This window comes from Phascolarctos cinereus, unplaced genomic scaffold (genome assembly GCF_003287225.1).
Source record: "Phascolarctos cinereus isolate Bilbo 61053 unplaced genomic scaffold, phaCin_HiC Scaffold_5;HRSCAF=322, whole genome shotgun sequence".
NCBI lineage: Eukaryota > Metazoa > Chordata > Mammalia > Diprotodontia > Phascolarctidae > Phascolarctos > Phascolarctos cinereus.
In genome coordinates this window covers 290,339,486-290,353,599 of record NW_027555958.1, presented here as the reverse complement: position 1 = coordinate 290,353,599, position 14,114 = coordinate 290,339,486, and the positions used below count along the sequence as shown (strand labels likewise).

The window sequence follows — 14,114 nt, the reverse complement described above, 5'->3', positions numbered from 1 at the left end:
GGCAGATATTCCTGCCAATGCATGCTAGGCTTCCTGACAGTACTTGCTTGTTAAGACCTGTTAGCAGACTTGATTGTTGATAGGTTATAAGTTGCCTTTCGTGTGTTTATTTGGAAAGTAATGTAATCACTATGACTTTAACTCTGTTATGCTACAGATAAAATATGTACGAGCAGTTTTAAATTTTCTTCTCTTCTTTCCTAATGCTTCCACTGCCCCCTTATTTTTATTCAGCACCTCCCCCCCCCATCGCACCCAAGGCTGTTACCGCTCCCCTGGATCATTCCAGTGCCCAACAATGGGTGGTATCATCCACTTTGGGAACCTCTATCTTATCAATGATGTCATTTGTTGGAAGGCTTGCCTCTGACATGCTAGCTAAGTGACCATAGAGAAGTCATAACCTTCCAGTGCCCCCAAGCAACTTAATAAAACTATGATGTACAGCTAAGTTATTTATCTAGATCTTTAGGAGTTTCTACACCAAGAGCTCTCTACATTAACAAAGTCTGGACAAAAATAAATGAACGTATTGAAAACAAAGAAACTTACACTTAATTATTTAAAGATATTCACGAGTGATATAGGAGTTCCTACAGTTCCGGGGGGAAAAAAAGGAGTTAATCTGTGAAGGTTTCACAGAGCAGGTTATAATTAAAAGGAGCATGTAGAGAAATGATTTCACTAAAATAATTAGATCAGGGATTTCCAGCAGGGGAAATGATTAATACGGATGTTTGAAGCTGATCATAGGTGTTGCAAAGAAGGTATGAAGAACAGGCTTACTGGCTAGGGAGGAAAGCATATCAGAAAATAAAATAAGTTAAATAGGGAAGGGCTAGTTGGCTTTGGTCCCTGAATTTTGGTTAACAGTTTTAATTTGATTTGGTGTGATTTTTTTTTGAGGTAATTGTGGTTAAGTGACACAGCTAAGAAGTATAAGGCTGAATTTGAACTCAGGTTCTCCTGACTCCAGGAGAGATGTTCTGTGTCACTGTGCCACCTAGCTGCCCCTTTAATTTGATTTTAGAGAAATTTGGGAGCTATATTATATTTTGGAGTTAAGAGAGTCATGTCAAAATGATGCTTGCTGAAAGATTCTTAATGTTAGGTAGGTATTCTAGAGGCTTAGGTTAATCAGTTTAAGAGTATGAAAGACAGAAAAAGAGCCTGGTATTGTACTGCTTGACCAGTCACTTTTTAAATTATGTCATGGATCTTTTTTTTAAAAGGTGGTCATTAACAAAAGAAAAACATTTGAGGCATTCCTGGAGAAAAAAAAGAGAGAGAGAGAGAACAGAACATTCTACTTGGAGAAACATAAGGAAAGCAAATAAGTGTAATTATCAAAAAAGACAAGTGAAATCAATTCTTATCTCTTCATAGATTATTAAAAAATTGGAATGAGTAAAATTAAGAACAGATGGACAGAGGAACAAAGGACATAAAAGATATGAGGAACTAAAGCTTTAAGAAAATCTTAAAGAATCATGAGAAGGGAAGGAGGAAAAGCTAAGTTAACTTTTAGTGGATTAAATTCTACACTTTCTTTGTAATTGAATCAGTATCTTTTATGGGAGAAATAATACAATGGGAAGATGCTGGAATAGGAAGAGCGGGGGCAAGTGATGTGCACCTCGTCCCCTCTACCAAATCCAAAGGTGAACAGAGAAAAGACAGTAATTTCCTTAATCCCTCAACAAGAGTCGGGGACAGTGGGGAAAAGCAGGGTCTATGAAGGTGAATGGTTCCCTTAGAAGGATGAATAAAACAGTGCTATCAAAGAACATTCCTGTGGAAGCAGGACTGTGGGGGGAAAGGACCGACTGGTAGACTGTTTTATTCAGAGAAGGGTTGTGGGGCAGCTAGGTGGTGCAGTGGGTAGAGCACCGGCCCTGAAATCAGGAGGACCTGAGTTCAAATCCGGCCTCAGACCAAACACTTGACACTTATTAGCTGTGTGACCCTGGTCAAGTCACTTAACCCCAATTGCCTAAAAAGAAAAAGAAAAGTGTCATGCTCCGTAGAAGTACATCTTACTCCATGGGAGAGGCTGTAGAGAATCCTGGAGGCAATGAGCACCTGAAATGGTATGAGGATATGCTATTAAATGAGATAGGATAAGCTGGCCTTTGTAGTGGTGAGAGATCATAGTAAAAGAAGGGAGAAGGCCCTGGGCCTTATAAAGATAACTTGGGATAGTGAATGATTCCTATCACACTTTATGAATTAATTGATTTTACTTAAGTATTTTTCTTTGCTACAAAGAAGCCTCACTAGTGGGGAGGGGCAGTGGTGTTTTATATTCAAGAATGGCTGTGATGTAAAAATAATAATAATAATAATCAATAAAAACTTTTTTAAAGCAAAAATTTTTAAATGTTGATCCTGCAAAAAATTCAGCATCACAGAACAGAATGAGGAAATGAAGTACTACTGCCCTAGCACCTGGAGGAGCAAGGACCAAACAGAAACAATGATTTATTATGCCTTAGTCTGGATATATGAAGGCTTACGGAAATTTATCAGACTATTGCTACTAGTACAAAATCCCTTTTTATTAGGCTTTATCCTGTAGGCAACAAAATGAATATCCTTCTGGAAGAAGAATAGGTGTTATGATAGCTGATCCTTATAAAGTGGGAGGTGAGAAAAAATTAGAAGAGATTTCTAAAAGATAATGTGAGGAATCATTGCATTAAGTAGGTAAAATGTATATGCTAATAATATTTTAATTACATGAGAATACTTCATATTTTAAATTTTTTAGTTATCTCAATTTACCTCTCTAACTGTTTTGTTTGGATATAAATTGGACTCCTATCAGAATTAGAAACACTTATTCTGTGGTCCCCAGTCATTTCAGGGTCCACAATCTTTTTTGTAGAGACTATCTACTTTTCATTATGAAATAAGAGTGCCTCTGTGGGCCTCTCTTGCTTCACTTCAGCAACACTGGCAAACTTTAGAGAAAAGAGTATAGCAGAAGCAAGCAGCTTGGAGATGTACCAGACGTACTGGTAGAATAGTTAAGACTGCACACGAAAGGTTGTATAGCAGTTTAGGTCTCCCTCATATCTCCAGCAAAGATCTCAGAGGGACACTAGGTCAAATAATAAGAAATCCAAAGAGAAGCAATAGTAAATTCCTTCATCCAGCTTTGGACTGCACAAAATGACATCTAGGAGCCTGCAGGACTCCTTTGCTAGGGGAGCCAGTGTGAGAAAAAGTAAACAAGCAGCAAGTCTGCCAGCATTCTGTCCTCAGAAGACAGGAAGCCCAGAGTGTTCAGAAGGAGAAGGTTCAGGAGAATCAGAAACCTGAAGCACGTGAGCTGCAGACACGAATATGGGAACCAGCACTATTGTGCATGGGATAACCCCAGTAAAGACAGGATTCTAAAACTATCTGACTTTAGATACTCCAAAGGACCCTGAAAACTTAAGCACTCAGACCTTGGATGATAGGTGGGCAGCAAAGACTGACCCAGGCACAAAGGGCCAAACCATAGACTGAGGCTGGACAGAAGATACAAAACTCGGTGAAGAAATATTATTGACCAAAAGACACCGAAGAGGTAAACAAAAGAATAGAGTGCCTCCACAAGAACTACTAGCAGAATCTCAGAGAGGGAAAGATGACTTAACTGCAAAGACTACAAGAGTATCTGAAAGAAATAAAATGAGATTTAAAAAATATATATGTTTGAAATAAGAGCTCTGGAGGAAAAAAATTGAAAGGAGAGTAAATAGATTGGAATAGGAAGTAGAAGCCCTTACCCCTAACAGATTGCCTGAAAACTGGAATAAAACAAAAAGAATTCAGTAATTCCATGAGAAAACATGCTGAATGATTCTTGGTTGTAATCCTAGCTCTCTTGATCTCCAGAATATCATATTCCAAGCTCTCCAGTGCCTTTAATGTATAAGCTGCTAAATCTTGTGTTATCCAAACTATGGAATAAGAAATATAAGCCAAAATAAATGAAAACCATATATCTAGATAGCAACATAGAGTTAGAAAAAAGTTCTGCGTGTATTAGATTAGATATGTACCCCTGATGAAGTTGGGTACAGAAGGAAAGGAGCAATATATACAAGAATACTGATAGCAGCACTTTTGGTGATATCAAAGAATTGGAAATAAAATAGGTACCCATCAACTAGGGAAGGGCTGAGCAAATGTGATACGTGATTGTAATGTGATTTTATCACACTATAAGAAATTATGAATATGAGAGATTCAGAGAAACATGAAAAGACTTTTATGAATTGATACAAATTGAAATGAGCAAACCAAATGAACGACTTACATGACCATGATAATAATGTGAGGAGAAATAGCTTTGAAAGACATCAGAACTCTGAAAAAAGCAGGAACTAATCATGGCATGAGAAAACTGATAATGTAGCATGCCTCCCACCTTTTTGCAGAGAAGTGATGGAGTAGAAGTACAGAATCAGATCTATATCTCACACAGGATCCATATGTTGATTTCTTTTGCTTGGCTCAGTATTTTTTTATAATGAAGTACCTTTACTCATGGTGGAGAAGGGGAAGTGAGTTAACAAGTAGGGAAGCACGTGCTTTAAAAAGGTATACCAAAAATAAAAGATCTATAGAACATTATGATTTACTAAGAAATAATAGTACAAATGGACATACATAAAAGTATACTTATAATGAAATTCTTTATGTATAATATTACAACATAAATTTTCCTGCAATTTATACGTTTTCTCCTAAATCCATTGAATTTGGTGATGTTTCACATTATTTGTATTGCATTTTTTTCATAATTTGGATGAATTTCTCAGGAACATTTCCATTTCTGATGCATAAGAGATGCTTATCATCTCTTGAGATACATAGCAATACAGCAAAAACACAGATGCTTATGCCCACCAAGAAATATTAAGAACCCTAATGATGATGAAAATGCCCTTTAAGTAAACCAGGTTGATGCCCCCTCAGTTTCCAATTCTTTGTCACTGCAAAAAGAGCAGCTATAAATATTTTTGTAAATCCTTAGAGTTTGTTTTCCTTAAGACTAATCCTTTCTTTAATTTGCTCTTTCTCTTATTGCACCCCTCTCCTTCCTGTGCCTCCTGTTTCCCTATTGAGTGAAATGCATTCTTTATTCAACTTCATCTCCCTTCCCTCCAGCCCACCACCCTCACATATTCTTCTTTCCCTCCTTTTCCAGTCTTCTTTTAAGATCATTCAGACATAACAACCATTCTCATGCTCTCTGTCTAAGTAGACTCCCTCTATGACTCCTGATGATATGGTTCTGAGGGGACACATGTATCATCTCCCCATATTAGAATGTAAGCAGTTTATCTTTGTTTAGTCCCTTATGATTGCTCACTCACATTTACCTTTTTATATTTCTCTCAGTGCTTGTGTTTGTATTTTGAAATTTTTACTCAGCTCTGTTCTTTTCATTATGAATTCTTGAGAGTACTCTATTTCATTATGGGTCAATTTTTTCAGCTTTAGAATTATAGTCAAGTTTTCCAGGTGAGTTTTATTTGGATGTAAGCCTGTATCTTTTGCCTTCTGGAGTATCGTATTTAACGTTCTCCACTCCTTTGTGGTGATGACTGTGAAATCTTCTGTGATCCTGACTGGAGCTCCTGCTACTTGAATTCTTTCTTTCCACTTGTAGTATTTTTTTCTTTGACCTGGAAACTCTGAATTCTGTTTCTAATGTAACTGGCAATTTTATTTTGGGTTTTCTTTTACGAAGTAACTGGTGAATTCTTAATATTTCCACTTTGCCCAATGGTTTTTAAAAATGATATGGGTAGTTTTACAGTTTCTTGAAATATAATATCTAGTCTATTTTTTGTAGGTGGGGAGGATCTTTGCTTTCAGGTAGTCCCTTGATTCTTCAATTGTCTCTCATCAGTCTCTTTTCCAGGTCATTTGTTTTTGCAATGAGATACCTTACATTTTTTTTCTATTTTTTTTTCAGTCTTTTGACTTTGTTTTAATACTTCTTGTAAACTCATGTAGTCATTAATCTTCTTTTTGGTCTATTCTGATTTTCAGGGAGTTAGTTGCTTGGGCAAGGTTTTGGACCTCTTGTTCCAAGCTGTTAATTCCCTTTCCAGTTATTTCTTTCATTGCTTTAATTTATTCCCACTCCACTTTTTTTTTTTACTTCAGAGATATCATTTGGTTGTTCAGAATCTTTTTTTTTTAACTCTTGCTTCATCTCTTCCAGTAATTCTAATTGAACTCATGCCCAAGCTGTGTTTTTCTTTGAGGCTTTGCTTATAGACGTTTTAGAGACATTCTCTTTTTCTGATTTTGCATATTGAGTGTCCACATCACCACAATAGCTTTTTATGGTAGGATTCTTTTTTTGTTCCCATTCTTCCAATCTTCTTCCTGACTTTGGACTTTATCTTAGGGGCAGGCTCTATGTACTTCTGTGGCTCTTTTCTTGGAGTATTGAGTGTTGTGTTATTTCAAGCTCTCAGGAACAGCTCAGTTTGGAGATTTGTGTGTTTTCAGTACTCCCAAAGTGGTTCATCTAGGGCAAAGTACCCTCCTGTTCTAAGCTGTGCAAGTTCCTGACCTAGGTTTGGATCTGAACAGTATATCTGTGGGTTTACCCTATGTGGAGTTCAGTAGACTACTGAAGCACTAAGCCACTGTCATCTTGCTAGAAATTTCTGCTGTTTCAGAATGACAGAATTGCAGGTTCTTCCTCATGGCTGTGGTTCCTAAGCTGGTTATTTCTCTGTAGTCATCAGACTGGACTAAAACTTGTTCTGATAAGTTACTATGAGGATAACATGAGATAATATTGGTAAAGTGCTTAGCACAGTAAAGGAAAATAATGTAAGAGCTGTATAAATGCTAATTTATCATCATCATCCTCATCATCATCATCATCATCATCATCTCCCACGCAACTTCTGGGATCAGAGCCACATAGTTGCTGCTTGTTTCTTGTTAAGTACAGAGCCTAGGTCCTGTGACCACTCCTCACCTTGCAAAGCCATCCCTACCTAGGTGCAGGTCCCCTTCTCAGTTAGTCTTAGATTTGTGACTCATAACTGGGTAGTGAGCAACAGAGCTTCTAAATTTGGGCCCTTTTGTGCTGGATTTGGGACTTCTTTTCCTGCTGCACAACTTCCCGCTAGGTCCTTACAGTAATCTTTCTCCAGATGTCTTCTAGGTTATTAAGCTTCTCTGCCATCCCCATTGCAGGACCCCTGGAACCACCATTTCTTCCAACCATGCCAAAGACAATAGACACATTCACCTCTGCTTCCCATAGTACTCTTACTTAATTCTTGTTTTGCTTTTCTCCGTCAATGAGAATGAATGAACTTGAGATTAGAAGGACGTGATAAAAGTAGACAGTAGGGATTGTTATTCAATACAAGTAACAAGGTAGTAAAATAGTCCCTAGTCTCACCAGTAGCTCTCAAGGGCATGAGTTAAGTCATCTGACCAGATTAATTAACTGGCCAAATGTTGCCTTGATTTTAAAAGAAAGGAAAGATAATTCATTTTGAAAACTATAGACTAGTAAGTCTGAATTCAAGTCTTAGTAAGTTTCTAGAAAATATTATTAAGGAGATTGTTAGCAAACATTGGGTTAAACAGATGGTCATCTCAAAAGAGTCACCGTGTCTTCATCAAGAACAGGTCACGGCAGGATTTTTTTCCCCCTTTTTTGACGGGGTTAAGCTGTTATATCAAGGGAATGCTACAGACATAAGTACCTATATTTTAACAAAGCATTTAATGATTATCCTATTGTAGTGGAAGAGTTGGATAGATGTAGGCTAATGATAATACAATTTAGACAGATTTGGAACAAGTTGAATGATTAGACATAAAGAGGAAATATTAATGCTTCCGTGTGAACTTTGAAGGAGGTCGCCAGTATAGTTACTTAGGGCCCTGTGTGTGGCTCTGTGTTTTTTTAAAATGTATTTTATCTAAAACTTGAATAAAGGTATAGGTGGCTTGCTTATCACATTTGTAGATGGTATAGAGCTGGAATAGACAGAGAATACGTTATTGGATAACAGAGTTAGAATCCAAAAAGTTCTTAATGGGCTAGAATATTTGCCTAAATCTAATAAGATGAAATTCAATAGAAGTAAATCAAACTCATATGCTTGGTTTCAAATAACCAATTTCACATTTATAAGATGGAGAAGGAAGAGTTTTAGTAGACTGTAAGCTCAATATGAATCCATAGTGTGATATGGCCACCCAAAAAAAGCTAATATGATCTTTGACTGTTACTTGAGAGGTGTCACTTCCCAGAAATGAGGAGATAATAGTCCTGCTTCACTCTGCTCTTGTAAGAGACCACATTTGAATTATTGCATTCAGCTTTGGGCACGATATTTTATGATACAGTTTGATAACCTGGAGATTATACAAAGGCAAATTAGAAAAGGACCCTGACTTCATACCATTTACGGATGAGTTGAGGGAATTATAGATATTTAGCCTAGAGAAGAGAAGATTTAGGGTAGTTACAATAGATGTCTTTAAGTGATCAAGGGCTAGCTAGCATGTGAAGAAGGTTTAGACATATTTTATGTGATCTCTTAGAGAAGAATGGGTAACACTGGGTGGACATTGCAAAGAGGTAGATTTAGGCTTACTGTCAGGAAAAGTTCATAACAATGAGAACTGTCCAAAAGTGGAATAGGCTGCCTCTGAAGGTTGTGAATCTTCCCCTTTCCCGCTTGGAAGTCTTCAAGCAAAGCCTGGATGACCACTTTCCAGATATGGTGTATAGCACAATCTTTTCCAGGCATATATTTAACTGAATTCCCTTCCAACTTTGAAATGTTGTGATGTATGCAGTATTGGCAGAACCCAAGACTAGGACTGCATTATGATGTAACTCTCTGACGAGATGATTTTTTTTCTTTCAAGTTGTTTTCAAGAATAGCCCTCCCCCCTAAATTTATTAAGGTTTAAAGTAGATAATTCAAGAATATGATCAAATTAGAGTTAGTTTTCACATTGTCACACTGTGAAAATCTGTTTCTAGACAGAAAAGTGTGATAATTGAAATCAGGATGTGAAAAGTGGGTAAGTCACTGAAACAACCCAGTGAAAGGAGTAGAACCATTCCTGTTCCATTGTGAGAAACTTATTTGTTTTATTGTATTCTTTTTACTCTAGGTGATGTGGAACAGGAACTTGGGCCCCCTCCGTCAGTAGATGAGGCAGCAAATACACTCATGACTCGCCTGGGCTTCCTCCTTGGAGAGAAAGTCACAGAAGTGCAGCCAGGGGCCCAGTACAGCATGGAGGTGCAAGATGAAAATCAGGTGAGATGCTTTGTTTTAATTAAATGAAGGGAGCTCTTGACTTTCAATTTTCTCTCTGTAGCATGCTATCAAGCTGCCATACTGGGGGGAAAGGGCTTTTGAGACCTGTGGAAGATAATTTCTCTTATAGAATTAATTTTTATATGTATTATGTTTTGACAGGTAATGGGAAAGTCTTTTAATTTTGTGTTTTGGTTAAGTAGTATTTATGTTACAGCTTTCCTGTTTCTTGGAACTACCTTCTAAACTGAGTTTTTTGCTGCATTCAAGGCAGTGCAGATAATAATGAGCCCCTATTTCTTAAACTAACCTCTTGTATGACCTTGGATATGTCACATTATTTGGACCTCTGTTCCCTCAACTCTAAAACGAGGGGATCAGATTAAATGATCTCAGAAGTACCTTCCAGCTATGACATCCTTTGACATGGTTTCAGTTTATAAGTCAAGTGCATTCTAGTGTAGTGCTTCTTTAAAAGGTTGCCCGCCCCCTAAAAAAAGTTGTACTGATGATGAAAGGTGTTAGAAAATTACATATTTTCCTTAGTTTTTTTTTTAATCTGTGTTAATTATTAGCAGGAGTCAATGGTGAAAATTTTCTAACTTTTGTTTTGTTTTGCCATTTTGGCCAACAGCAAAGGATAACAGAATATGTTAAAGTTATACATTAATCATGCCAGCAATTGTTAACAATTTTACCATCATCATGATGATATATTTCCCAAGTTCTAGAAAATGGAAAATGCAATCTCTACAAAACATATTAAAATGAATTTCAGTTTTTATTTCTTGATATTGATATTCAAGTTTTTATTTAAGATATTCTTGATATTCAAGTCAACAAGTTGAAAGTAGCTTCTATAATAATGATTAAGTAAACTAACAGGTATTGTATCTTCTGGTTCTGGTATGTGTGGTGAGGATATTGTTTCCAGTTTACCTATATTATTGTCAGTCAACAAATTTTTCAACAAATTTTTCTGTAGTTCCTACTGTGTGCTAGTCACTCTGCTAGGTTTGGGGATTTGGAAACAAAAATGAAATGATCCTTGCTTTCAAATAAATTACATTTTATTGGTGGAGACAACATATATACATATATACATATATATATATACATATATGTATACATATATACATACATATATATGTATATATATACACACACACATACGTAAGGATGAACAGAATAAACACTAGGTAGTTTAGGAGTGAGGGCACTTGCAACTTGGAGGGGATCAAGAAAGGCTTCATGTGGACTGTGCTGTTTCAGTGGAGTGTTGGAGGAAGTAGATTCACTGGTGGCAGTGAGTTCATTCCAGTAATTGAGGACAGATCATGCAAAGGCATGGAGGTAGAAAGATTGCTGTGAGGAACAAAGAGAAGGTCAGTTTGGCCAGACCGTGGAGTATGGAAGGAGGGGACAATGTATGATGAAGCTGGGAAGGTAAGTTAGGGCCAGACTGTGAGAGGGTTAACAGATTTTCTATATAATCCTATAGGCAATAGGGAGCTACTGGAGTTTATTAAGCATAGGAATTACATGACTGAGTTTAAGGAAAATCAGTTTAGCAACTATGTGGAGGATGGATTGGAATGGGAAGAACAAGGGAAAGTAGTTAGGAGGTCATTTCAGTAGTCCAAATGAGAAGTGATGAAGGCTGTGTGAGTAGTCCAAAGGGAAGGTGTTAGTAGAACTTCGTGTGTATGAATTACTAAAGAAAACCCTCAGGGGCAGCTAGGTGGTGGAGTGGATAGAGCACTGGCCCTGGAGTCAGGAGGACCTGAGTTCAAATCTGGTATCGGACACTTGACACTAGCTATGTGACCCTAGGCAAGTCACTTCACCCCAATTGCCTTACCCCCCCCCCAAAAAAACCTGTCAATTACTTTGAGATCCTTCATATCTCAGTTTTGGGGGAAATAAAAATCAAAAAGCTATGGTTTGAACCCTATTTCTGTATTCATTGAATCACAGTGTAGTATCATTAATACTGAAATATAGTACATTGATTTCCTTGAATTCATTCGTGTTATAGCAGAAAAAAGGACTGGACCTGGGTTCTGGTGTTGATTTTGTCACTTACCGCTTGCCATATGACCTTGAGTAAATCACAATTTCTTCAAAATTTAATTTTCTCTTGAAATAGGGATTATATTGTAATGAGGATCACATGAGATAATGTATTTTAAGATTCTTTGAAAAAGGAATTAATATTATTATTATTAACAATAATAATGTGAAATGCCTATCTATTTAAATTGGAATATACACTGGAATTAGATTGGAATCAAAAAGAAGTATAACATTAATTAATATAATTTCTAGGACAGAAATATGATTGAGGAGGTCCTTTATTCACTTATAGGTCTTTTTTGTTGAACTAAAGAGAGAAGACAAACAGAGAAGTCCTTTTAGAACATTAGTATAATAATAGCAGTTTATAATAATTCTTAGGTAAGTAGTATATTATTATTATTCTTGTTTTTAAAATGAGGAAACTGAGGATCAGTCAAGTAAAATGACTTCCATCCAAGTTTTAATGTGGCCGGTAGGTGTCAGAGGAAGGACTTGAACACACATCTTTTGGCTCCAAGTCCACGATACATTATACTCTATAGGATATAGACAGTAGCAAGCACAGGTAAAAGACAGTGGGAGTCATTTTTTTTTAACTTCTGGGGTGAGGGAGTTTGTGAAGGAGACAAGCAAGGGTAAGTGGTTTATCCAGGGTCTCACAGCTAGTAAGTGTCTGAGGCTGGATTTGAATGTTCAAATAATTTTTGCAAGAGATCAAATGAGTATTTCATTTTATTTCTTCTGAATGATATCTAAGGATATTAGAAAATGACTCAGTACTTAGTAGAAAATTTTGATCAGATGCAAAAGACCATTCTTCTTTGCCTAAAATAGTCTACTTGTAAAAACACACTGAAAGGTTTCAATTTGGGAATTTGAAGAAGAAATACTAAAGAATAGCTAGCTTGGCAATCGCATTTTTGATTCCATCAGAGGTCTGGAGTTTACCTTTAGCATAAAATCAGTGTTTTATGCTCAGATTCAAGGCACTAAGTAAATCCAAAATGATGTTGCTTTTCTTAGACTTTGTGATTTATCTGTGTCTCCTTAGGGTAGCAGAAGCCTTTTTTGATGGATATAGGTCCTATTTCTTTCAGGCTTTGTTTTTGTGTATTCTGGCGCGTAGTACTTAGTCATTGCTTTTTCATTCATTCATTCATTCATATGTTCTTAAAAGCATTGAACATTCAAGTCCCACCCTGCCTCTTCCCCCTAGTCCTTAGTCTGTGGTATAGTATTATATTGGAATTAATTAATGGTGGAAGTAGTATGAACATTTTCTGTGATTAGTTTATGCCAACAGTGTGTAGCCCTCTCTTGGAGTGTCTACTGTTTCAGGCAGAAATCACCCTAACATTGAATCATTTCTGTCTTGTCTGAGATGATCCCATTTGGGGGTTTCTTGGCAAAGATACTGGAGTAATTTGCCATTTTCCTTCTCTAGCTCTTTTTATAGATGAGAAAATTGAGGGAAGCAGGGCTAAGTGACTTGCCCAGGGTCACATAGCTAGGAAGCATCTGAGGCTGGATTTGAACTCAGGAAGAGGAGTCTTTCAAACTTCAGGCCCAACACTCTATCCACTGCACGACCCAGCTGCTCCAGCATCCCTACTACTAATGTAGTGGGGAATCCCTTCTTCGAGGAACAGACCAAAGAAATAACTTGTTTAAGAATGTTAGTAACTGTTTATAAAGGCACTCTCCTCATCCAAATGATGAATAACTTTTTGATAAGAGATCAATATAGAAATAGCTAACTATATAAACATGAAGAGAGTTGTTTGTTACTGTTTTCCCCTTTATTATTTACTCCAGACAAACATCATTTTACAAAATGTAACTGATTGAAACCTCTGCTTAATAACATCAGTGAGAAATCAGATAGCTTTGGAGAAAAGAACTTGGATTAAAGGTGTTTATCATGAAGTTAAGTAATTTTCCCTAATTATATTAAAGAGATTAAAGAAAATCATTCAAGTTGCTGAATCCTGAGGACGTCAATTACAGATCACAGAATCCCAGAGTTTAAAGGGAACTCAGAGGCAATTTAGGTCCATCAAGAATTCCCTTGACATGACATCAAGTAGCCATCCAGCTTTTGCTTGAAGACCTCTTGAGACCTTACAAAATGCATACCAAAAAAAAAAACTTTACTGTTGATATTAAATATTCCCAACAAAGAACATTAGGCAGTTGTTTTCTTAAAATAAAAGATTCAAGCTGCAGCTACTTGGCAAATGATGAGATTTTATAAGAGGAACCACACTTATCTGTAGTTAAAATCTAAGTGGGAATAAAATTAGCATGTTTTGTTATTGATGTTGACTTTTGCCATAATTTTGCTTCAATACTGTTTGAAGGATCTTTGATTTCATTGATGTGGGTACTTCTTCTACCAATGCAAATTGGAATTCCTCATACATTCTTCATGAATTGCCCAAAAAATGCATCTCTCTTTAGTTAAACTGTTGATAAGGCTTATCAAACATAGTTAGGTTGGACTTCATACTGAATACTTTCGAAGCAGTCCTTTCTCATTTGCTTAAATAACTTGCTGTAACTTATGCACTGATATAGCCTTCAAACATCCGATCACCTTCTATTAAATAAACTACCCTTCTCCAACAAAAAAGTTAACAGCATTAGAATACAAGGAATTTTGGGAAAAGCCTGCTAACTAGAAAGAAATGTACCACATCAGTTAAGAGC

The 14,114-nt window shown here is 36.6% G+C and overlaps 1 protein-coding gene across 6 annotated transcripts in view; it reads left to right on the top strand.

Annotated features, from left to right (window-relative positions):
• The window catches only part of TANC2 (tetratricopeptide repeat, ankyrin repeat and coiled-coil containing 2), a 511,647-nt gene that overhangs the window by 295,071 nt on the left and 202,462 nt on the right, over positions 1-14,114 (top strand). For all 6 annotated transcript variants that reach the window (XM_020997389.2, XM_020997396.2, XM_020997393.2 and 3 more), the window contains one exon: positions 9,178-9,326. In XM_020997389.2, coding sequence (XP_020853048.1) covers positions 9,178-9,326 — 149 coding nt within the window. The remainder of the gene's footprint in view (positions 1-9,177; positions 9,327-14,114) is intronic.